Source organism: Lates calcarifer, linkage group LG18 (genome assembly GCF_001640805.2).
Source record: "Lates calcarifer isolate ASB-BC8 linkage group LG18, TLL_Latcal_v3, whole genome shotgun sequence".
NCBI classification, from domain to species: Eukaryota; Metazoa; Chordata; class Actinopteri; family Centropomidae; genus Lates; species Lates calcarifer.
In genome coordinates this window covers 10,518,805-10,544,534 of record NC_066850.1, presented here as the reverse complement: position 1 = coordinate 10,544,534, position 25,730 = coordinate 10,518,805, and the positions used below count along the sequence as shown (strand labels likewise).

Below are 25,730 nucleotides of genomic sequence, written 5' to 3'. Positions count from 1 at the left end.
ATCACACTTTAAATCTTGCCTTCATCAGGGCGTTGGGATGAAGATATTAGGATGTTAAACTGTGAAGTATCCAGTGGAATGTAACTACGTACATTCACTTTCATTTTATGCTTCTTTATACCTCTATTCCTCTTCATTTCAGAGAGAAACACTGTACTCCATTACAATTATTTCACAGCTTCAGTACTTGTACTTTTGACAATTTAAGTTTGTTTGTGCCCAAATATATATATAACCACCTGTTACCACAGAATAACAGGGTTGCATATCATCTAAATCTAGAAAGTTAACCCTGAGCTTGGAATGTTTTATCACAAATATTTTTCAAATGAAAGAATGAGGAAACCTGAAAACATATTTCCTGCTCATTCCGTGCCTGAGAAGGAATACATTTCTGAAATTCTGACTCTGTATAATGATGGTAAAACTGCACTCACTCAGCTCGGCGATGCTGCCCACCCGGGTTGCAAGCAGCGACTGCTCCAGTGTGCGGAGCTCAGCCTGGGTGTATCCATGACCCTCTCCGCCCCTCCCGGAGCGCTGCTGGTCCCGGTGCAGGTTCAAACTCTCCGGCAGGCTCAGCACACCTGAAAACAGAGCAAAGAACGATGCGAGAGGTCAAACACAGGGAGAGATTTATGTATCCATAAAATACCAAAAGTTTTCCTCAGCAGCACATTTCAGCTTCTCTCACTTTATGCTGATGTCAAACTAATCACTGGCTCTGTGAAGTGACAGGGGAATGCACAAACTGTACAAAGTGTTGAAGAGCGGGGGAAAACATAAATCAGCACTTTCAGTTAAACATTCAAAGCAGAGTTGTTAAGCTGGATTTTAAAAACCCACGCTCATTTCATATGCAGCAGCCAGAGAGCAAACATTTGTTTAAATGATTAAACAAGGAGACAAAGTTACAGGTTAATAACACACTGTACATCTTCATTTTATTTTGGGTGAAAACATCTCAGGGTGGTATGATGAATATGAGCTCAAAGTGAGCATTTTAATGAATGGGATGCTGATTTATTTTGTCTCTGGTGCTGTGTAGCAGGTCTTTTACACAAAGGCCTCTTTCAACATTAAAATTACATGACTTGAAATGCGTAATTTCAGCAGAATTGCTTATCATCTGTGAAGTAAATTATCTCTTTGGTGAAATTTGAGCCCTCTTGTAGCTTGATAGCGATCTCCTCTTGGCTTTACGCCCAACTTCTACTTCATAGCTTGAACTCTGATTGAGCCAATTAGGCTGCGAGCCACATTTGTTACTTCAAAGCTGTAAATTTAAAGCTCGACCTTGAACAAAAGCAGCGCTAGGATGTGTATTTTCCTTTGACGTAACATCTTCTTGTGATCACAGGTGTGTTCTGTGTTGTTTTTTCCCCTACTGCAAACAAGGTGCAGCAGATAATGTTGGCTGGAGAGGATTAATCCATTTAGGTGCTGTTACTGCAGCCAGGCTTTGTTTAGCTGCAGAGAATGGCTTGTGACAGATGGGATATTGAGGTTTTTTGCTACAGGAGAATGGAAAGCAACACCCCGCCGAGCGCTAATCCTAATGACATGGCGCAAGGGGATATGCCGTTTCTCAACAAACAGTAATTACAACATGGAGGAACTTAGTCAATTTGTCTGTGTTTGATGCTGGCACATAAAACAAAAGACCCACACAGCGGACGCATGCACACGAGTCTCATTTTCTAGGAGTTTTCCCTCCATGGGAAGGAGGGCAGGGAGTTATCCAGCTCCAGATTTCTCCCACCAATGTCCTCTTCCCACAGTGTCCAGCCCAAGAATTCCAGTATTCCCCAGCCAGAGTCCTGCTCCCTCTTCTTCCCACAGCCTTTCCGGGGAGGTCGGCTTTTTTTTAGAGCTTCCAATAATTATTATAACAGCTTTTTCCACTGCTCTTCAACCACTGAGCAGTATTGATGGAGCAGCTGGTATTAGGGTGTGTCTCAAATGGAATTCCTTCCTGTGAAATATGTGATGCTGGAACAAAAATGGATGGTTTTGCTCTGCAGCTTTGTGGTATTTCTGAGTTCAGATTCCCCAGAAAGCAATGATTTGATGATTTGCTGGAAGATGAAAAACCTGGATACTGTGAATAAAGAGGGAACGTTTTTGAGACATTATTTCATTGCATTTAAAGGTGTAGTTATGAGTGGGTTCACACTGAAATGTAGTAATTTAAATGCTCTTGAAATTGCCCCATTAGTTAGTTATCCTTGACAGTTACATTTTGATCTGCAAAGTTAAAGCTTACAGGGTTTCCAACACAAAGATTTTTTGCTTGAAGTGTGGTTTTGTGGAGTTTTCATGCCTTTATTACCATGTTAATAGCACAGAGACAGTTAAAAACAAGGAGAGAGATGAGATGGGGAATGGTATGCAATAACTGGTTTATTGTCTGTGCCTAAACCCCAAATTGAATATATTTTATTATGTGTCACTTCTTTTAAGTTTTACAGAGATTTTGGATTAGGATTTGAATAAGGACAGTTAGGTGAAGTATGCTCGAATGAAGTGCTGGATGGAATTAATCAGGTGAAGTGTTTATAGTTGTTCAGTTCAGTTTTATTTGTATAGCACCAAATTACAACATATATTATCTTAAGGCACTTAACAGAGTAAGGTCAGGACTGTACAACACTATAGAGTGAAACCCAACAGTTCCCACAATGAGCAAGCACTGGGCAACAGTGAAGAGGAAAATCTCCCTTTGAACAGGAAAAAAACCTCAGACAGAACCAGACTCGGGGGTTCACTCAAGGCAGGGGCACAGCCATGATAATCATCCAAATACGGGGATATCTGCATACATTTTCAAATACTCTATCCTGGAAGGTATTCATAATGTTTGCTGACATATTATTCATGCTACTGTACCATCTTGGTTGGAGTGTAAAGCCATATAAACAGTTGAAACTGCCATCTTAAAGTGACGGATAAATGGAGTAACAATATCCAGTTTTATAATAATTAATAGTGTTAAGTAACATCCAGTTTATAATCCACTGATAAGAACATATTTGGAACCTGACAGCTGGGGGGGGGGGCTTGAGTTCATCTGACAAAGCTGTGGGGTTACATCAGATAAAAAAGGTTGGGAACCACTGCTTTAGATGTTTCTCTTTGAAGCTCTCCTTTTCATTCTTCACACAGCTCCTGTGTGAGAAGACTCACTGAAGGTGTACGCCCTTATGTCCATGTTTGCAAAAGACAGAAACTTAATGGAAATCCACAAAAGATCAACAAGGAAGTGGGATGCAACCAAGAGAAGGCTATGATGAGATGCCACTTTAGCCTTTAGACGTGGTCAGTGACCTAATTTGATTCCAGGGAGCCCTTAACTGAACCCTAGTGTCAAAGATTCCAGTTAGGTGTTTGGTATGAAATTAGCTGACTTTTTTGCCCATTTGGGAAAAGTGGAGACAAACTTGTTAGAAAACTGTTCCTTATTATACATTCAGCAGATGAGGAACAACATTAACATTCATTTGAGGTTGTGTTTCTGGATACCTGATTTAAGTTGCCCTCTACCAACTCCTGAGGGAAATATCTGGCCGCTAAATGCACCAGACGTTCACCAGCTAAGTCTATAATTTGTCTGTCTGCCTTTTGGTGTTGGGCAAATAGAGTACAACTGATTTTTGGAGATTTTTTTTACTGTAACCAGCTGCCTGTTGTGTGTGGAAATGGCACCATAAGTGCAGTGAGAGTGAACCAAAATAGTACTGTTGCAGGCGAGAAAAACAAGTGAGTAAAAAAGATGCTGAAAGGCTCAAAAGAATAACATGATCTAATGGGATTGTGTTTAAATAGCACTGCACTTTCAGGACATTTTAGATGTCATGTCTACACATTTTAAGCTTTCTGTGTGTCATTTTACACTGTTTTAACAAGGATTAGGGGCTAGAGTTAGGGGTTATGAGGTAGGGAAACGATAAAGCATGAAATGACACGTGAACACGCAAAATGACTTAAGGAAATTGGTGTGTTATTCATACACTATTTGGTGATACCAGGCTAAGCTGAGAGGAATTGCAGAGGTGGGTGAAAATTCTCTGTGGGTTTGTGACTAAGAGCGACATCTTTCACATGCAAGTTGCCATTCAATTAATAATTAATGTAAAAATACTCTTTAAGGCAGCTTTAAGTTTATAATCTCTAACGGTGATGAGGTCGACATAAACAGGGTTCGAGGCATTTATACTGCCAAACTGGGACGAATGCATGTTTTTTTTAAAACAAGAGTAAACAACATCAGTTTTGCCCTTCTGCACTGTGCTCGGCACTGCAAATGTCTAGGGATAGCAAAGCTTAAAAAAGTAAACGCAAAGTTAAAATTCTTTAAGAAGACGTGTGAATAGCTGATGGCAGGGGAAAAAAAAAAAAAGAAGCAGGAATTCCTCAAACCTCGAGTAAAAAGGAAGCTGTCGGTCCCTATCCAGCTCCTGTCCCACAGTGAAGCAGAGAAATCTCCTCTAATCACTAAAACCATATTGGCATCCATGGCTTCCTCTGCTGGAGATTTTGCCATTCTATGTTTTTTTCGGTGGAGGAAACAGGTTTGAATAATTCACAGTTCTCTCCGTAATCAAGGCCTCCCATCTTAACCGGCGTTGCCCCAACCTCATCTCCCCCAACTTTTATTTTTTCTGCTGCCCAAACTATTCTTTTAATATAATTCTGGGGTGCCAGGAAGCCCTTTGCTGAATTATTCATCCTGTCAGATCAAGACGTATAAACAAGTCTGCAGCTCTCTCTTTCCCCACCTCCCACTCCCTCTACATGTTATCTCTCACTAACACTTGGCTTCCTCAGATAGAAAAAAAAAAGTAGGAATATTTGATCCTAGGTGCTGTTTGTGTAATAAACATCAGAGGTGAGAAAGAAGCCAGCCTGGCCCCTTGGAGATGAAGAAAAAAGGAGGAGGTGAAGATGCAGGGGAAGAGGGTATGCTGACACAAACGTCTGATTTAAAAAAATGACAAGCAACATGAGACTCTGAGGCGTTACAGGCGTGTTTTATAACCTCATATTTCTGTGTCACCTCAACCACATCTTTCTGTGACCTCCGAGGCAATTGGATGAGCTCAGCAGTAGATATACGTATACTTGAGAAACAGCCTAATCCCAGATAAACAGATATGACCTGCATTTTCTATTCCGGGGCTCCCCACATCTCTATCGCTGTCGGGCATATGAAGACGGAGACTGGGTCACGGGGACAAGCCCACTTTAAAGCTCCAAGCGGCGTACCAAACTCCCCTGAGTCATCTCCACAGAAATACTGCTGCTCGTGCAAGTTGTCATAAATAATGGAGAGAATACTGAGCTGTACGGGCAATATACACACAACAGCTGTCTGTACGGGGACAGATCATTTGAGAAAAAGGTTTAGGTTTTTGCACAGAAGCAGAGAAACAAATATAAAACTACAAAATCTCAGGGCCTAGAACAAAGCAATTAATATAACTCGCACAGCTTGAATCTGTAGAATAAAGCTGCTACTCTTTGATATTATCCAGCTTTAAAGCTTAGAGCTGCTACTGTGATAATGAGTCAACTTCTCAACCACTTTTTTGATGTTTACATGAGCCTGGCGAATAGAAAATGATTCAAGAGGAAGCGACACAAATGTGACTTCTTGATTGTAACAACACCAACAATACAGGACTTCCCTCAGTCCATGGTTCAGGGACAAAAAGTAGCTGAATGTTTTGGGAAGTTTTGAAATCAGTCTCTCTGAGAGGTGAGATACAGAGTTGGTTGCCACACACAAATGTGTGTTTTGATAGTCAGAGATAGCACGCACTTTAACAGCTGCTGAAAAATAATGTTATCTAAACACATCTTGCTCGGTGGCTTGGATCGGCATTTAAAATGTTGAAATTTCTTTGGAACTGTGTTTTATCTTGACCTGCAAGTTCATGCTGTGTGAAAACTGTTTTGACCTTACCACGTTTAAGAGCTGAGATGTCTAAAATAGTAGAGCTAATGTAGCTTATTAGCTGTGTTGTGCTATATACTAAATGTTAATGTCACCAAGCATAAATGAATCTAAATTAACTGAAGCTAAACTCCCACTTTTCACTGCTTACTGGGAGCTAGTTAGCAAGATAAAGTTGACATTATATCATCATCATTATTCAGCTCCGTGATTCATATTGTCAGGTTTTCTATTGTGCCATGGCACCGGAGTTAAATAACAGAGCTTAGTATAAAAACTACAACCAATGGAAAACAGTTAGCCAGGCTATGGCTAAAGCTAAAAACATTAAAATGTTATATCTTGTTTGTTTAATCTGGGTTTTACACATGTTGGTTAGCATATTTATTCATTGTGGACAGAGCAAGGCTAACTGTTACCCTGTTTCCAGTCTTTATGCTATGCTAAGCTAACTGTGTCCTGACTCCAGCTTCATATCAAAGAGATACAAGATAAATATTGATCTTCTCAGCAAATAAGTGGACTATTCTTCAACAGCTATAATGCTAGTAAAAGCAAAATAGCACTTATACACAATAGGAGATTTATAAATGAAAAATACATTTAAAACATGTTTACATAGTGTATGAAGATTGCTTGTTATTTTGTGTCCCTTTCCACAAGACAAACTATTAAAATTAAAAAAAAAAAATCTATTCCAGAGGAAAAATCAGCAGTCCCACTATTAGATGTTTGGTGAGATGAGTTCAGTGGACCGAGTGGACTGCAAACCCTCTAACAAATCATTACTCAGTGTTTACTGAACCCCAGTGGAGGTGAACGCAAGCATGACCTGGCAGATTTGTCCATTCTATCAATATACCAACTGGAAAACTTGTATCTTCAGAGTAGGAACTCCACATACCAGCCAGTTTCAGAAAAGGTTCAACATGACCAAGGAGCATGTGATCCTTCAGCTGAAATGAAAGCATGACAGTCAGCTTCACAGGCCCTAGCAACTTCACATAACTTGAAATAAATCTCAAGTCTTGTCCAAAACTCCCAAAATCCAACAAGTCCAAGAGGCAGCCCAACACCGTTTCAGTTTCCAGGTGACAGCACAATGTGTTTTGTACAGCGCTTTGAGAAAAACACTGCAGGGTTTAATGGCACACCTTGACATTTTGAATTTAAGCCATTTTTCTCTACCAGACAGTTGTTGTCTGAAACATGAGGTGAAAAACATTTTTATATTTGCACATTACTCATAAAGAAAAGTCTTGTTATCCTTGTTAGGTTTTCCCACTGAACCAGAGGCAATACCTCATGCCTGCCTGCCGCCTGCTGCTGACTTCACTGACTCCCTCACACTGGACTTACATTATGTAGCTTTTTTTAACACTTGTGTCTATTTTGCAAAAGAAAGGTCATCAGAAACAAAGAAAAGAAGGAAATCCTCATAATTAGGAAATTTGAATAAGTAAATTTTGAGGATTTTTACTTGAAAAAGTAATCAACTAACTGTTTCAGCTCTACATATGGCTCTTAGAAATTAATTACGTGGTTCTACATGCATGCACAAATGTGACACAAGCAAGTCCATGCGTGTGTGTGTGTGTGTGTGTGTGTGTGTGTGAAGGTAATTAATAGCTCATTATGCAGACTTTCCTCTCTCCTGCATCAGAAAAGAAACCATTTAAAAACGGTCTTTTCAGAAGAGAAATGGGAGATGGGATTGCCTGGACTGTTTGAGATCAAGCCTGGGGCATAATGGGATTCATGATCAATGCCATCCCTTTATATGATAGACAACCAATCCCTTCTGAATGGCTTTACCACTCAAGAGCAAAGAAAGCCCAATTCCTTAATGCCCGACCTTTGAACAGTCTCCTCGAGAGAAATCTCCTTGAAAGAAAAAAAAAAAAAACTCATCAAAAACTCACGAAAAATGACCGGCCACTAAGAACTAAAGCTTGAATCACGATCCACAATAAGCCACATGTGTTGACTACTCTGTTACTCTAAATGACAAGTCAAGGTTATTGAGGCCACTCTTAAGCCACGAACCATCACCTCAAAACGTGTACAGGTGCAGGTACTGAGGCACCAGTCTCGCCCACCGACCACATGGCTCAACTCCCTTATTTTCTGCAGGAATGTCCAATCGATTTTCTGTAGCAAGAAAGTGGCGTTCTCTCTCTCTCTCTCTCTCTCTCTCTCTCTCCCCCTTGTCGGTGAGAAAACTCTGCCGGAATATTAACAGGTAGTTGCCATGGCAACAGGCGACTGCTGCCCAACAGCGTGGTGATTGGCTGAGCTGGGGGAAAAAGAAAAGCAGCGTTTCTTTTTTTCTTTTTAAACTGTAAGGAAAAGCACATACACAAGAAAACTCAACAGCTCAGTGAGTTTTAAGCCCCAGAGCCACATACACACGGATGACCAGCCATCTAACAAAAAGCATCTCATCATAGGGGGATGATTCAGTTGGGTAATTGCTGCATCTAGTATACCACAGAGACATTTATTCTCTCATCAATAATGAATGAATGTACTTGGGACTCAGACCACATTAGCAGTGAAATGGCCAAAATGATTAAACAGCCGACCCAACTGGCTAACTGCAAATGTCAGCCATAGATCCATGACCCAGCTGTTGGTGGTGGCCCACAGCAGTAAAAGAAAGAGCAGGGAAAATGATCTGAGCTGACAAAACCAGATTCGTATATATACAGTCTCATTGTGCATTTATGGCAATGGTGTATGGGCCTAATAAGTTATAAAAATTTTAAATGTGGTTTCAGCTTTGTGGTTCCCCATTGATCAGCTGCTTTCATCTCGTCTACAGAGAATAATGAACCACATGGCTTGTTGACGTCAGCAAGCGAAACCAGTCATATTGTCTCACAGTCATGTATATACTGTCCATGGATATCACATGTCACCATATGGTAACCTAAATTTTGTGTGAAAACCTATTTGCATGCTAAAAGGAGGATTACAACAGTTGAAGCTGTGTGCAGATTCATATTCAAAGTGAAATTCTGGTTTCTTTTGTTGACTAAATATTGTTCCCGAAACAGCAGACAGGTGCTGTACACCCACGTCAGATGCACACAGCCACCTCAAAATGGAGAGACTAAATAAAGTGTGAGCATGGAGGTTCACGCTTGACCTTGGACATGTATTCTGTGGGAGGTGAATATTCTAGGTTCTCTTACTTCGCTTGTACTTATTAACTCACTTGACTTGACTTGACACTTATCATACAGTGAAATTATCTCCTTACAAAGATGCAGCATTTTCCACAGCAGGAATCAAATGAGTTTAGCTGATGCAAGGCTTACTCAGATTAATATTATGTCAGTGATTTAATCTATGATCAATGACATCGTCCTGGAAAACATACAGGTTTAATCAGATGTTAATGAGGCAACAGGTGGCAACAACATCACAGAAGGCATTACTTTTTAAAAGTACCAATTTATATCTAGCATGTCAACCGACAGTATATTAAAGTAAGACTATGTAACTTTGGAAAGACAAATGGAAAGCTGAATCCATAAGCAATAAAATCCACCCTTGCTCAATTCAGTATATTCAGATGTTTTACCACTACAGCTGTATTTGGTCTGGTATGACCCTTAGCTTATGGTGGCTAATGTTAGCTCATTATAGCAAACTTTAGGGAAAGGCTGTATGAGTGACATTAATGAGCAAATTCACTGACTTTCTGACTGTAAATGTGATGTATTTAAAGCATCCAACATTCTTTGGAAATGAACACAAATTCAACATGCCGTTATTGTGTAATGGCAACAGATTAATCATACTTGCACATACTGTAGCTCCACAAAATCCAGCTTTCCATGATCATGAATGTCCTGGCAGCACATGCTATGTACAAGGTAATGGACAAGATCGTCTTTGTTCATTTATTATTGCAGTCTTCACCAGCTATCTGTATATGTAGAGCACCAGTCTGTACATGATGGCAGCCCCGCAGTAATCACAGACAAGCATCTACCACATCATGGATAATAGCTCCGTTTGGTGTGGATGCCACACTCTGGCGTTACCCTTATAAACATTTATTTCACTGGCTTTCAGCGGTGGGTGTCTCTGCAGACAGACAAAGGGTCTGAAAGAGAACCACTATTATCTTTCTCGCACAGTGTGAGAGTAGCTCTTAATGGAAATCCCTGCAATCTTGCACCTAAAAGAGGTGACGCAGAGGTCCTACAGTTACTGTAAGACAGAGCTCATTGAGGATCAAAGCATGAACATGAATCTGCCGCCTCACATTCAAAACATTTAAGCAGCAAAAAATGAAGGGAGGAGCTGAAACTGTCAGTCCTTGAGACTGAGATAAGAGTTCTGTTCTCAGAATTTCTACTGTTCTGATGTAGATAGTGGACCTTAATGGGAAACTTTATTGGTGCATGAGATGACTCAAAGTTTCGTGGTAAGTCAGTGAGGATGCTGAATTCACCAATGATGACTGATCTTAATGTGAAAAGGTAAATTTTCACCACCCTCATCCCCAGTGAATTATTACATGTCAAAAAATGTTCTTGTACATGACTTAAATTTATGTAAAGTAGGTTTTCTGGCACAGTTTCATCGACTTCTAAGGTGCATGAAGAATGTAGGACGTCTGAAGACGTCACAGCTCCCACCCTGTTGTAACTTGCAGAGATTTTATTGTTAGACAAATGCGTTCGGACTTTATTTGGGTCAATAATTAATGCTGTAGCTCATTAAAGGATAAAGGCAAATATGAAACTAATGTCTAAAGTCCCATCAGCCTTTGCTGTACTTTGAGATTAACTGTGCATCCATGCCATGTCAACAGAATGGAAAAAAGGGGAGGACTTTCACATGTTATTCCAAATGGTTGGCCCCATTGGTAGCCTTTAAAATGAATGCAAGCAATGGCAAAGATTCACATGTTTTAGGGACTTGAGAGTATTCATATCATTGTGAAAGGTGGTCGTATGATCACAGACAGATTATGACTTACACGAGGCAATCATGTCCCATATATCAGAACTTTAAGTGACCCGACTGGCCGTATGGTTAGGGCATGCAACACATGGGCGTGAGTGCCCTGGGCAGCTGGTCCCTGGTCAGCTGGACAACTCGCTGCATGTCATTCCTCTACTCTCTTTTCCTGCATTTCCTGTTTATCTTCACTGTCTCTCTCAAAATAAAGGTTTTTTTTCACTGAGTCAATTTTTGTTTGCAATAACAAGACTATAACACATGGCATAACTTCAGTATTAAAATTACCATATTTCTAACAATCCAATGTTTCTAATGTTCATAACTATTTCAGCCTCATGGGGCCGCTAGCGTGGCTTTATAATTAATTTAATCTACAGTTGCTGGCTACTGACCCCAACACTTCTCCAACCATTTATTAGCATTCGAATGATCAACTGCTTTTCCATCACACTTGTTTCCAGTGAAAATCTCTCCTCCCCTCCCTCCAGTGTAATATCTTCCAACAAGATGAGCCCTCACATCCTCATAAATAAATCACAACAAACAAATGTATCCGGCCATGTAATGGAAACACATGCAGATGTGTTTACTTGGAATGATTCTGCAGCATATGCTCATCTGGCTGTTTGTCACTGACATTAAATCTTTGTTTTCCTTCCTGTGACCCTCTCTGCACGTTTTGCACTTTCTCTGCTTGACATATTTGCATATTCTGCATCATTGCAGTCTTTTTCTCAATTTGTATGTGTATGTGTGTGCTCTTGGCCTTCTGTTTCAAGCACTACAACGTTCTCTATATTTCACTGCGATTTCTCCTGCTAAAGATGAAATTAACATTTAACTGACAGCCTGGTGGCCACCTGTTCAAGTTAAATTTTAGAAATATTATATCATTAGATTAAAGTGCCCATGTCATATCCAATCCTGAATGTCTTGAGTTTATGCAAAATACTTTGTGCTGTCCCACACCACACAACATGTATTATGTTACATTAACAGAGAATCTAATCACTATTGCTGTCAGATAAAGGCAGTGGGGTAAAAAGTGAAATATTTCCCTCTGTTGCAGTGATATAAAAGCATAAAGTACCTGAAACTGTAGCTAAGTACAGTGCTTGAGTGAATATACTTTACTATATTATATATAGTACATACGTTACTTTCCATCTCTGCACTACATGATGTAGATGTTACACAGCAATGTTACACAGCATGTGTGATGCTGCATAACTCCCCTGGCTCTCAGCCTTTTTTCACCTCCAGTGGCCTGATAATGTTTGTTTTTCCATGGCGAACACAGTGAGTAGCTTTGACAGAAAGAAATGTTAAATTCTGCTGCCTGAGTCTGTATTCTGTGTAAATGTGACTAGGTAGAGAATTTACCAGTGATTGTAATTAGTGGTGGAAAAAGTCCTACTATCCTCCTATTGTAAATACCAATGCAGCAATGCAAAAATACTTGATTACAAGTAAAAGTCCTGCATTACACATCTTACTCGAGGAAAGAACTATTTTCAGCAAAATATATACAACATTTTGCTTTTGTAAGTGTTGGAGCTAGTTTTAACTACATTACTTGCAAAGTTGGTAGTTTAGTCCAATAGTTCCCAGTTTAAGGGTTAGGCTCATTCAGAGGGTCATAAAATCAATCTGAGGGGACATGAAATGATTAATGGGAGGGGAAATAAGAAAAAATAAAAGGTTCTGCCGTGCAAATGTATATTGTACATTTATTTTCTATAATCTTGGTTATTTAAATGAATCCATCTAAGAAGTTTGGAGGGAAAATGTCTCTTTGGTGAAACTGCTAATAACTCAAACAAACTGCTTTTGTTGTAAGGCATCACAAGTCAAAAAGGCCAGTGGAACCAAACAAAGCACTCTTTTTTAAGCTTATTATGTTTTTTATGTCCATCCTCAATCTAAAAAGTAACTAGTAACTATAACTCTCAGATAAATGTAGTGAAGTAGATGTAAACTTATCTCAGACAAACTTTGCTCATTAATTCACCCTAGACCCACCTGACATATGGTTTATAGTACCAAGTTTCCCTTGATTGACTATTGACTATTATCTCTTAACTTTCAGACCTAGAATATTAATATGCCTCACTTGCAGAGCTACATAAACATCTAGAGCAATTACCAATCACAAGAGACATATTTTTTTCAGGGCGAAAGGTGTTGCACCAGATGGCCTTCCAAACAACTTTCTGGTCCTGAGCCGAATCTGCAGCATCAGAAACAATTTTAATTGGAGTGATCTGGGGCGAATACAAGCCTTGACATTTAAGGTAATAAATCCATATGTTCTGTAGCATAATTCACAGCGCAATTAGCATTCAACAAAAAAACAACATGAACACGGTGTGTCAATCTTTACAGGTTGCTTTCAGTTGTGGCCTGATCTAGCTGCAGACTCATCATTATGCGAAGCCTAATCCTTCATCGTTGAGGCACCATTATCATGCCAAGCCAGATGGATTGCAGGTGCCCGCCAGATGCCTTACTACATCTACAATCTCCATCTAAAGCACGGGGCCATATCATGGCACAAATTAAATCAGCACGCGACCATCTATGTGCCTTGAACGGCACCACTGTCAGTCAGTCTGTCGTTTGCATTACGCAGATATTATATATTCCAAAGTGGTCTGCATACCCTGGTTGAGGTTCAGTCTGTGTTCTCAATGGAGCCGCCTGACTCATCCCAATCACCAGGGGCGAAGAGACAGGGAGGCAGTGTAATGCAATCAGACGCAACACAAATATCAGCCTGTGTGTAACGAGCAGGGACGACGAGAAGAAAAACAATGGTGTCAAAGAGGGTCAGCGTTAAGTGGTCTGAAAATGAAGCAAACACACATACACACAGCTCTGAACACTCATGCGGTTGCATTACTCACAGATACAAAATAAGGAAGAAACAAAGTGCAAGGGCCTTTGTGGACAAACACATACACATACCTAATGCATTTCCATTTGAATTTTCTACTGTGCAGTACACCATTGATGGTCTATAGGCAGATTTACTCAGCCATATTGTTAACATAAAACTTTAATATCCTGCAATTATATCATGAACAAAACCTTCAGCTGAATGTTCTGTGGTGTCCTGACAACAGCTAAAAATGTCCACCAGCAAAAAAGGAGTAAAAGGTTGAACCATCAACTACAATAGCTCCTTAATCTTTCATAGGCAGCATTTCTAATACAAGGGGGAGGAATGATCTCAGTAGACACCTGAATCACTGCACACACCTCAGATTTTTTCAGCAGTTAAATTGGTGCGATGTTGCGTGCGTTGACAGCTCACTTGGAAAAACCACCGAGCCAATTCAGGCTTAATCTAGAACAGGTTATGAATGGGTTTGTCATCTTTTTGTGCCAGAGCCAGAGAACAGTTAACAGGAGAGAAAACCATGGGTGAGACAGACACAGCTCCACAGTTGTTCTAAGTTGACTGGTAGAGAAAAAGTAATTGGTCTTAGCTTCTGTAACTCAGCGCAATGTCTCATTTAGCGTTTCTGTCATCTGTCGAAAGAAAACTAAGCTGTCCAAAACTCTCCATGTTCTCAGACAAGACAGAGAAACTTCTTCCATACCCATAAAACTCTCCAATGCTCACTTGTTAAGTCATTTTTTTCAACATTCTAGTTCTCTCTAAAACCTCCTATAGTGTTTAGTCATCTCTGTCCTGCTTACTACAGATACGTCTGAACTAACCACAGATGCTCCACTTGCTCATGGACTCGTTCTGTAGAGCTGTAACATTAAGCCTGCAAACATCTAGGTTATGGAAAGTGCTTTAAAGCTGTGACAAAGGCAATGACATTAAATCATTTTTTTCCATTTTCTATACACATATGAAGCGAGTCACATGACATACTGTTGAGAAAGTCTCTATTCCAAGGCTGGATTTTTAGTTATAAGCATAGTTACAAATTTTCTGTTTCCTTTTTCATCAGACTTCATCAGAGTTTGAAATGATTAATGTAAAAATATATATATTTTTTAATTATTCACATTCATTTAGAAAACCACGGGAGGCTCGCACAGCTTGCCCCAATTTATGTTCTTCTGAGCAGGTCTTAATTTCACAAATGTCTATGACTAGACAGAAGTAAGAGTACAGAGTGCAAAATTAGCATGACCCACAGATCCACAATGGCTACATTTATAACAAATACATCAGGTTGAAATATACTGGAAAATTGCTCTAAAAACTTTAGAACTACTTTATAGGAACCAGTAGGAGAAAACTGAATGTTAAAGGGTTAATATTAAGCTTTTAAAAGTTTGGGCTTGTTAGAACAAAACTTCTGGACAGTGTGAAATATGAGTCAGTCCTGCAGGATCCAGCAGGCGTTCAGTGTCTTGCTGAAGGTGCTGTGGTAGGACACAGTCATGTTACAAGGATCAACATCAGGCCTATTGTCTGGTCTGTCTGCCTCATTCTGCTGCCTCATTACATCGGGGCATCCTCGCAGCGTTTCCGCTCTGAATCGAAAAGCATTTTAGAGGAATTACCGGATCGATAATAGTGTGTTTTGAGGGGATTTTTATTTGCATAACACTGATGCAAGGTGAAAACATCCTGCTGAATGCAGAGAGCAGATTGGGTGTTTTAAGGAAGTAGCATCCTAATGTAAGGTTCCCACAGGAGGCACAGATAATAAAATCAGACACTGTTTCGTATGGAAAACATCCCAAAATAAGTTAAGAGCAGTTGGGGTTTTATGTACTGTAATCTGTGATTTAATGAGGTGACATGTTCAGCATCTCACCTGCTCCTGGTCCCAAATGAGGCATATTACATTACAGCTATATATAGCACATAACTGATTTAATGGTCAGCTCCAAGGTAGCAAGTGATCGCACATTTACACCTTTTTTATGAGTGTGGAGAGGACTCTTTCCTGTGGGATTTCCCTGCAGGAAAGGCCCTGTTTTTCACCTTAGTGTGGGTATTTCACACTGTATCAGGTGTTAAGAGATGGATTGATAGCATTCAGCCCCTCAGCCCCTCCCACACCGCCATGTGTACCCAAACACAACACGACTCTAATTTGGCAGGGGCAATGTTGACATTTGGATCTTGTGCCCTGTGGGAAGGGTAACAAGCTCACATTAGAATGCTGCGACGGTACACCTGACCTGTTCTCTGTATTCAGCAGAATGATCTCACACTGCATCAGTCAGTGTAACTCAAACAAAAAATCCCCTCAAAACGGAGCATTATCGATCGGATAATTCTTCTAAAATGCCATTGAGAATGGAAACGAGCGCTGCGAGGCAGCAGAAAATGACGGACTGGCCTCTGGCCACTGAGGTTGTCCACCAAATTGAGGGCTCGGGCTTGATCCTCCCCTGCGGCCATATCAAAGTACCCTCCAGCAAGATCCTAAACCTCTGCTCGCTCCAGAGGGGCCAAAACAACAAACACTGCTGATTCTGCAACACAACAAAAGAAGGGTAGCTTTCAAATGATTTCGAGCAATCTATGACTTCTATCGATTGTGTAGGAATAAGGAAAACATCTGTCAAAGTTGCCCCCCCACAAGAGCCTCTGGAAAACCACCAGTGTTTCAATCCACATCTCATGTTCCCTTATGCTACGGAAGCCTGGAAATAACATACAAAAAACAGAAACCTGGCTGATTAGAAGTAATTTTATCATCATGTAAACAACAGAGCGTAGAAGTTGAAAAAGCAAGTATGTGGGCCTTCACTGCTTTGTCACCTTTAAGAACAAAACTTTTGAAACTACAGTGTCTTGCAAGACCAGCAGCCTGCCCACACCTCTTCTCTGGAAGTGATTGTCTCAGTCAGATCGTCCTGATGTTTAATTGAAACAAGTTATCATTATCAAGCACCAAGTCAGGTATATTGGAGCATTTTCCAGTCATGATTATGACTGAGATGTTGACATGAGTGCTCTATACAAGTCAGTAACTGATAACTGATATGATATGAATGTGTGACATGAGGGTGCCAATAGTCCATCTGCAGAGGTGTTTTCACTACTCTTTCCTATGAGATCTCTCCTGTGTGGGCATGTACAGACTGTGCTTGACTTCACTTCACAGCTCTGTCACTCTCCTGTTAGTTTCATGCCACATGTTCAAGCAGTGTAACTTACATCATTATCACCGCTATTAGTTTACAGAGATTGTTGACATCACTTAATTTCCTGGCATATCTCCACCCAACTTCAGCCTGAGTGAAGGTCTAATGAGCCATTAATCAATGGTTGACTTTAATAACTATTCTTATATATTATTTTGGTTGGGATGGATGGATGTGATTTAAAAAAACAGACATAATAATCTTAGAATTTCCATTATTTTGTGGCTTTTTGAAGCACTGACAAAACATCAGCCCTGGTAGCGAAAACATTTTAAATAATGAACTAATAACAGTGTCAAATAAAACTTCCACTTACATTACTTCACTCATTTTATGAACAGAGCTGTTGGTAAATGGGATCCAGAATCCATTATTTTCGCCTTTATACATCAAAAGAAATGACTACAATAGAAAAGCTGCTCAACTATGAAAGCATTAGCAGATAATGAAGGTGGTAGTGATTACTATTGATGAACAACCCTTATCATGCCTCCCTCTCTCCTGCAAATGGTCATTTTGTGCTACAGGTTAGTAAAAAAAACACACTTATTTATCTATCAACTGCAGCAGTTCCCTCTCCTCTGGAGATATTTTAAAAAGCAAGGCACGAAAATCCACTTTGGACAGAGACAATAGCCGTGACGCAAGTCAAAAACTCCATGCAGATTTGGACTGGCAGCTCTATATTTGGGGGCGATATGACTTGGTCTTGATGTTAAGGTTGGCGACACGGCTGATGTGGCCACACAGCATGCTCACAGGTCACTGGGCTGCGGGGCATCGTGGCCAGTCGTGGAAGGTTGGGAAGTGGCTGAGGTTACACAGCTGTGACTGTCTGAGGCCCCGGGGCCAGCCTCCAATGATTTCACACATCCCAGCAGCGCTGCATTGCTCTGATCCCACAATGAAAGAAGTGAGAGCACAACAGAAATGATCAAGAGAGTGTGAAAGAACAATGGGGACGAGCAACAATGGACCTGAAGGATGCAGAGAGAGGCAGACGTGTACAGCAAGACAGAGAAACGGGAGAGAGTAAAAGTGATTGATGTGTGGAGATTGTAAAGGGGAAGCTGTGAGCACAGGAAAGAGACAGAGAGCCAGGAAGTCATGTTTTTATCTTTCAGCTTCACAGTGATTGCCCTTCTGAGGAGTCATCCTCTCTTCCTGGCCTGAAGGAGAGTGACCAGCCCCGGCAAAATAAAAAACAGAGTTGTAATGTGACTCAACTTCCACTGCAGTGAAATGCAATGTAATTTATCAGCACGCTGTGCACACTGTGCCTAATACTTCACGATGTGAACAGGTAATTCTTCTGTTTACCTACAGCTCATAACAATGGAGGATAAAATGATTCCTAGAGCTGTATAATCCTCTCACCAACACAGCCCTTTTTCTTAATATAGTGCTGATTTTTCTTTGAAAGGCCATTAAAGGTCATAATTTATTACTCCTTCCTTTGCAAGGTACTCAGCAACAAAAATGTTACGTCCATGGTGTTAAAAGGTGTGCTCTGTAGGTGTGCTGAAATAATTGTCCCCACCCCTGATGAAAGTGCTTATGGTACTTGCATAAGTGCAATTTGTTGTTTGCTTTTTTGGAAATAAATTTGTTCCCTTTCCCTGCAGAGGGTTAGATGAGACAGTTGATAAGGCTGTCATGGCTGTAGTTTCATAACTACAGTGTACAGCTGTAAGTGGTATCAATCGTCTCCTCCAACTTTCTGTAAGAAAAAGTGAATAAGCATATTTCCCAAAATGCCAGGTGCTAATTCTGCAAGGTGAGAGAGAATGATGTCCCTTTTCTGCAGGGAGATGCTGGTCTTATAAACAAGCGATTCCAGGTGAATAAAGGACAATGCAGAGGCACAAATCACCATCACAGAAAATGTCAAGCTCCTGGACTCAATAATGTTAATCTGCTGACATCCCTCTGACAAAACCTGGCCTGTTCTTTGAAGTGAAAGTGCAAAGTCTAATAGTTCGTGGAAGGGTGTATATTTGTGTGAGGATGCATCTCTGTGTGTGTGTGTGACAAAGCTGCTGGACAGAGAGGTTTTCTGTGTGTCAGCCAGGCTGCGGCTCTTCTCACATTGCCATTCCCAGGCTGACTGCCCCTGGCGTTAGCTCGTAATAACAGTCAGCCGTCTGTCCTCTCTTCTCTCGCTCGCTGCTGAGGGGGTTAACGCAACCTGCGGGCCCCCGAATATCACCCAGTCACAATGTTCTGACATCCCTGGGCCTGCCCAGATGGTCGCCATATGTCCATGCACCATGTACAGCGAGTCGGGAACACAAGAGCAGACAGGGGCAAGGAATGCGCTGTTTCCAAGCGCTGCGATTTGTTTACCCATGTGCCCCTCTGGTGTTTGTTATGGGTCTGTCTGACGGGGCATCTGTAGTGACAACATATGATGTTATGTTGTGTGCAAATATGGATAACCTAAACAGTACAGCAAACAGTGGTAGGCTCCTTACTCCCAAAAAAACAAAGAGGCATCTCTTATTCTCCTCTTAAATGTTTCGTTTACGCCCACAACGTTAAAGACTACCTCCTCTGTTAACTTGGAAATCAGGACAACTCAGTCCTCTTTACTTTAAAAGGGTGGGTAACAAAATACTTTGCTGAAGTAAATATTTTTCTCATCCTTATTCCAAATTAAATTAAACTGGTGGGTGGGTTCCATTGGGAGGAAGCTATTTTTCTGCAGTTGTCGATGTTAACAGGAGATGAGAATAATCACTGCTTTGGGAAAATTGGTTTTCTTTTGAATATTTAAGTAAATTCAGAAGATCTGCTTTCTTGCACAACTACTGAACAATAAGTACGACAGGTCAAAATTTAAAAGGAGGTCGCTGAACATTTAAAAAAGAACAGTTCAGATAATAACTCTAATGTATATCTTTGCTGCAAAGTTTGTTTTTACAACTGAATAATTAGGGGTAATTACAAAAAACAGCTAAAAGCAAGTAAAGGAATACAGTCTGATGCTGAACCCACAACATTCTTGTAGGCTGGTAAATAAACAGCGGTTAATGCTAACATAGCAACAGCAAGAACTTATATATATAGCACCTCCAAGACTATCCTCAACTTATTATGTCACACACTTACTGGTTACAACTTCTAAAATGTGATGATTTTCTATGTTTTATGTCACTGCAAACAGATTATCTTTGAGCGTAGGTTTATTTCTTGTGGAAAACAACTCAAGCATATTGTGGGAACGTGTGATTGACTGTTTTTACAATTCGGATATTTTACAGACTAAACAACAGACCTTTTTCACAGCAGACATTTTGACTTTTTATATTAGGAAAAACACAGGATCCTGAAACTGAAGCAGCTAAATGGAATTCAGCTATCATTAATTTTATCGTTCGCACCCGTGCTTTTCCTACTGTGACATGTCAAAAATATCTTCAGTGGAAAAGGCCTATTAACTGTAAAAATAATGGACCAATTAATCTATTTGTCGCTGCACATACATACACTAATGCATACTCACCCACATAAACACACCTACAGCTACAGGAGATTTATTTCTACTTTCCAGTCGCTGTGTTGCATCTGCGAACAGCAATAAATGCCGGCGCACTTAAGCATTCAGCATATTAAGTTAAAAGGTGGGCAGGAGATCCATGAATATAAAATATACAGAAAAAACAACACGGCAAAGTCAGCCTACACCTCTCACAAAGGGACAAATTGTGAAGAAGAGGTTAACTGATTTGTCTCAAATGGGCATGAGTTTAAAATACAAACAAGTTTACGAAGGAGGTAAACATGTTCAAAGGTTCAGCAGGGGCTTCAGAGACAGGAAAATGAATTCAGATGGGAAGGGTGGGGGAGTGCTGCACAGAGAGGAGCCTGCATTTTTGGGGGGGATGTCAGAGGGACATGACAAAGCATGTCTCAGTGCGTGAATATGAGATGGCTGAATTTACTGCAATTACTGTCTCAGTGACACTGATTCAAACGGCTTTATACTGCGAGGAGACACCGACACCTGAGGAAGAGTCACAGCTGGCAGCAGGTCTCAACATGTCTGTCACACACACATGATCGCATGGACGGATACATGGGTTCACTGCTGCACACAATCAAGAAATATCTGCATTAACAAAGGCTGCAGTGACTGCTTTTAAATCCAGTCTTAAAGCCGAACAAGACGCCTCTCTAGCATCAAAGCATGTGCAGTAGTCATTACATTACATTACAGGAAATGAAACATGCATTATACAACTAAACTAATTTAATGCCTGATGGAAAGTGAAAACTTGCAAAGTTTTAGCCTTACATTAATTACATATAGGTTACTGGTTTTACTCTCTTTGCAACCAGTGTCAGAGTGAATGGCTTCATTTATCACTGAAGGAAATAAAAGCAAGCTCATTAACATCTCATGTGCATTTTTGCATCAGACTTTAAAAGGAGTGCAGAAGATGAAATAAATCATCATCATCTTTTTTGGCTGGAAAATCTCTTTCAGATGAGTGTAAAACCAAAAGCAAATATCATCCAATAGGACTTTGGATTCTGAGGTTAGTGCTGTACTACAAAGAAGTACTGAGCTCTTTCCACCTTTAGAGAGCTACTGTGACACTGTGAGTTGTTGCTACCAAGCAAAGGGTAAATGGATGGACTGCATTTATACAGCACTTTTAGTCTTAACCACCACTCAAAGCACTTTACACTACAAGTCACATTCACTCATTCATACAGCACTTTTCTAAAACACACACACACATATCGATGCAACATTGGGGACCGTCTGGGGCTCTGTATCAAATCGGAGGAACCAGTGATCAAACCACCACCACTCTGATTAGCACACAACCCAATCTACCTCCTGTGCTACAGCCACCCAAGTAATGTTTTTGAAAAGATGATCAGAACACAAGTGCACATACATTTCCTGGTTTTCCATCCAAGAACTCTGAAAGTGAACTGATGAGTGAGTACTAAATAAGTATAACTACATGAAACTTCTTCCTGTAACCTCAACATGTATCAGCACTGTGTCATTTGATTAAAAAAGAGTGAAAATATTTGATAAATCATCTACTACATTATGTTCTTATTTATTTTAGGATATGATTACATTTTTTCCAATATGACTAGTTAGACTGAATAGTTCTGCGGTGCATGCGCACACTGCATAAAAAGGCGAAACGCCCTTTGTCTGTGGGTTTCCATGCGAGTCTCCCGTAACAAATCATCCAAACCACAGCAGCACCCTCCGCCCCATTACGCTGTTACGGCTGACGTGTCTTCAGGGACTCAGGTGTGGTCGTGTTATTACGCCTCACTTCCCTCGGTGAGGAGCACAATGATATTGCTAAAAGTTTCAGACAGTCGGCTGCGCCCTGTTCTCCCGGTTCAATTATGTTCAATTATTCTCAACCGGAGCCCCCAGATGCTGCAGCAGTTGGGATTTTGTAGTGCTGCTCGGAGTGCTTGTTTGATTTGTGGACTTTATGTCATTATACAGCGTGTCAGAATCTGCTATGATGCTATGTACAATAAGTTGTCAGGTTATCCTTGCACCAATACTAATGAGGCAACTTTCTGTGTTTTGTTTCCCTTAGTGGAATAAAGTGATTTGATTTCTGATGTGCACAAATTAGACACTTCATTGTTTTTCTCTGTTTTACTAGTTTTCTTTTTATATTTGTTGAGATCTGTTTGGTAAGTGTTTATTGCTGTGGTGTTTGCAGATGACTCCACATGTCAATCAAACAGTGGTCAACTTCTTTTTTTGTCATTTCTGTCAATGCAGTTTGAGTTTCTGTAGGTGGTGCTCTTTGATTTTCTTTGTTCTCACACAGTGCTCATGTTGGAACACCAGTTTGGCAATTTAACCAACCGTTTCCAGTAAAAGAAAGTTTGAATGCTTCTATTTTTTTCGGCCAAATGCATTTATAGTGAAAAGCTTTGCTGCCTTTTTTTTTTGTTTGACCAAGCCTATAATATTTTAGCGACCTAAACCAGAGCTGTTTTTAACACCATAGTCTTGAATTTGGTACAGTCAGGTCCAAGTCAAATTGTTCTTCTGCTCATTGAAATAATACTTTTTTCACCTGTGGATGAGTCATTCTGTGCTTAACTGATCCATCATTGTCCTGTAACCTTTGTTTCACATGTCAAACAGTTTACACCTTTATCATACACATTTCACAGCTTTGCTCCACACATCTTCAACCTGAGCACAGGTCTAATTAACCAAACTACACAAAGACCACATACCTTATAGTCCTTCAAATTCATTGGTCCTATAATCAATTATTCAAGATGTTTGTCAGTGTTTTATGACTCACATTCTAGTCCAAATCTCAAGTCTCAAATCTACAGCACTGGCCTAAACCTGACAACACTAAGGTCACACAATGTGAACCTTAGTGTCTACACAGTCACATTCCTGCCCTCTGTATGCCTAACCATCCACCTTAGTTACTACATTATTGGGAAAACACAAGAAAATAACATTTCATATTTTCTATTCTGCTTTTGATGTTTAAAACAACAAATATAAAACTTTTTCAAACTGGCTCAGAGCTGATTCTCTGTATCATAACTGGCAACAGAAAGCAGCAAGATGCTCATTTATTGATCTATATATTGATATGCAGCCACAGATTCTTACTTGAAAGTTGAATTTCTGTAGGCTAAACTTTAATAAAAACTCAAGCAGAGCAATAAGTCAGTTTATCTGTTTTTCACAGCAACTTGCTTATCACTCAGGTAGTAACCCCTGGTCCTCTCCCCCCTCTCTCTTCTCCTCAAGTACTTCTTAACACCCTTTAAAAAAGAAACCAAGAGCCAAGTGAGACTAGACACACAGAACAAGTGGCTGCAAAAGAGGCTGAGCCCTGGTGGTGTAATTATACCTCAGGACGGCTGGAGTGTGTCTGGTCCATCCCTTACGACCTCTCCTTGGAGGCAAATTAGTCAAGCATGCTCTCACAGGAGGATCATCCAGGAAGGTTTGGGAATTTTTAGTAAAAGAAAAAAACACATCCCCCCTTGTGTGTATCACATGTCAGATTACTGTGGTAGGAGGAGAGGAAGATGATTTGGCATGAATGTGGTGCTTTGAAATCTGAAATCAGACTGCACTGGCTCCCTGTTACTCCTCTGACAGCTGCCCTTGCGTGACTTTGCAGTGCCGACATGCCGTTTGCGGTCTGTTTGAAAGGAGATAAATCCCTGATGGGTGGCAGAAGAAGGAGAGATGAGGAGCTTAGTGTCGGGCTCTGACGGAGCCTTGAAGCCGGGGATCGGCTCTTCATGAACATGACGGGAGGAGTGGAGTTACATGGTCACCGACTCACTGCCTGTCTGCTCCCACCTGAAGGCTAATAAGACTCCTAGAGTAGAGGTGTTGTTAAGAGAGTATCAGGTTGCTACTCTCAAAAACAACGGAGAGGTTTTTGCTTAAAAAGTCTCTTTGGCCATTGTAAAATAACATTGTTTTACCAAGATTAGCTTCAGGGCTCCACGCTAATTCAGCAGTTGTTTTTATCAACTTTAAAGCTGCACTAATCAGTATTTTTCTATCAACAATTAATCAGATACAAAGAGTTTTAACAGCTTTTAGCTCACTGGTTTGGTATTCTGGCTGGCAAATTCTGCCAGGCAGCATGTTTCAGTGAAAAAGCTCTGATAAACCAACTGTACAGACAGTTATCAAGTTTAAGAGCCAGATAATTCTAAAGCTGAAATGATGAAAAAAAAAAAAAGAGCTGAGTGAGGGTAAATATTAGACTTAAATTCACAATGTGCCCAGAAAAACTACTTCAAATGAATGCTATTGTTGCCAAGTGCCTGCTGGATGTTTTAACAGACATCTGTTTGCTAACACATTTGCCATAATAACTTTGTAAGGTGATGTCAGTGTTTATAGCTTGTTCCACTGCTTCTGATTGGCTCAAAAAATCAGCTTTTAACAGACTCACATCATAGTGATAAAACCCTGTCATGTTACTGTTTTCTACGGGAATGGGAAATCAGGAAATCAAACTACAGTATATAAAAGTATTAATTAACAAATGGGTACAGTTAATTAAACCCATATCAGTGGATGATAGGGGGTTGCTTTAGACATCAGTTTGATAAATTAATATGTGATTTTCCATATAACAATATGAATATACTGATGAAAAATATGTTGATTTAAACTATGTCAGCAGCCCTAGAGGGTGCAATGATTTATTGTGTATTTATTGTCACCAATGACACACTATCTCAAAATCTACATGAATGACAACAGAAAGTTCCTGCATAGTTTCACCTTTCAAAATATTTAACATGTGACTTGTGATGAGGGTCCAAAAGACATAATTGTTTTGTTTTAAGGGGTCACAAGCTGAAAAGACTTTCTACCCCTGGGAGGATGCTCTTTCGTTAATTGCAGTGCCTCTCCGTAACTCTGAGTAAGACTGGGCTCAAGGTGCCTGAGAGCAACGACGAGCCAACTTGCTTGTCAGGCACTCTGCTGACAGCAGATGGTGACAGGTGGTGCTGACTCGTGGAGGGGCCGGGGGCTGCCCAAGAACCTGGGTCAGAGCTCCAGCGGGTGTCACATCAGGGCACCATCTCCTGCCACTTACTGTCACCACTCTGCCGCCCAGGAGGATTGTGGGTGACAGGGCACACTTTCAGC

General features: G+C 40.5%; 1 protein-coding gene across 3 annotated transcripts in view; it reads right to left on the bottom strand.

The window, feature by feature from the left end:
- Positions 1–25,730, bottom strand: part of btbd11a (BTB (POZ) domain containing 11a) — a 156,374-nt gene that overhangs the window by 47,648 nt on the left and 82,996 nt on the right. For all 3 annotated transcript variants that reach the window (XM_018697277.2, XM_018697278.2, XM_051077580.1), the window contains exon 2: positions 438–587. In XM_018697277.2, coding sequence (XP_018552793.1) covers positions 438–587 — 150 coding nt within the window. The remainder of the gene's footprint in view (positions 1–437; positions 588–25,730) is intronic.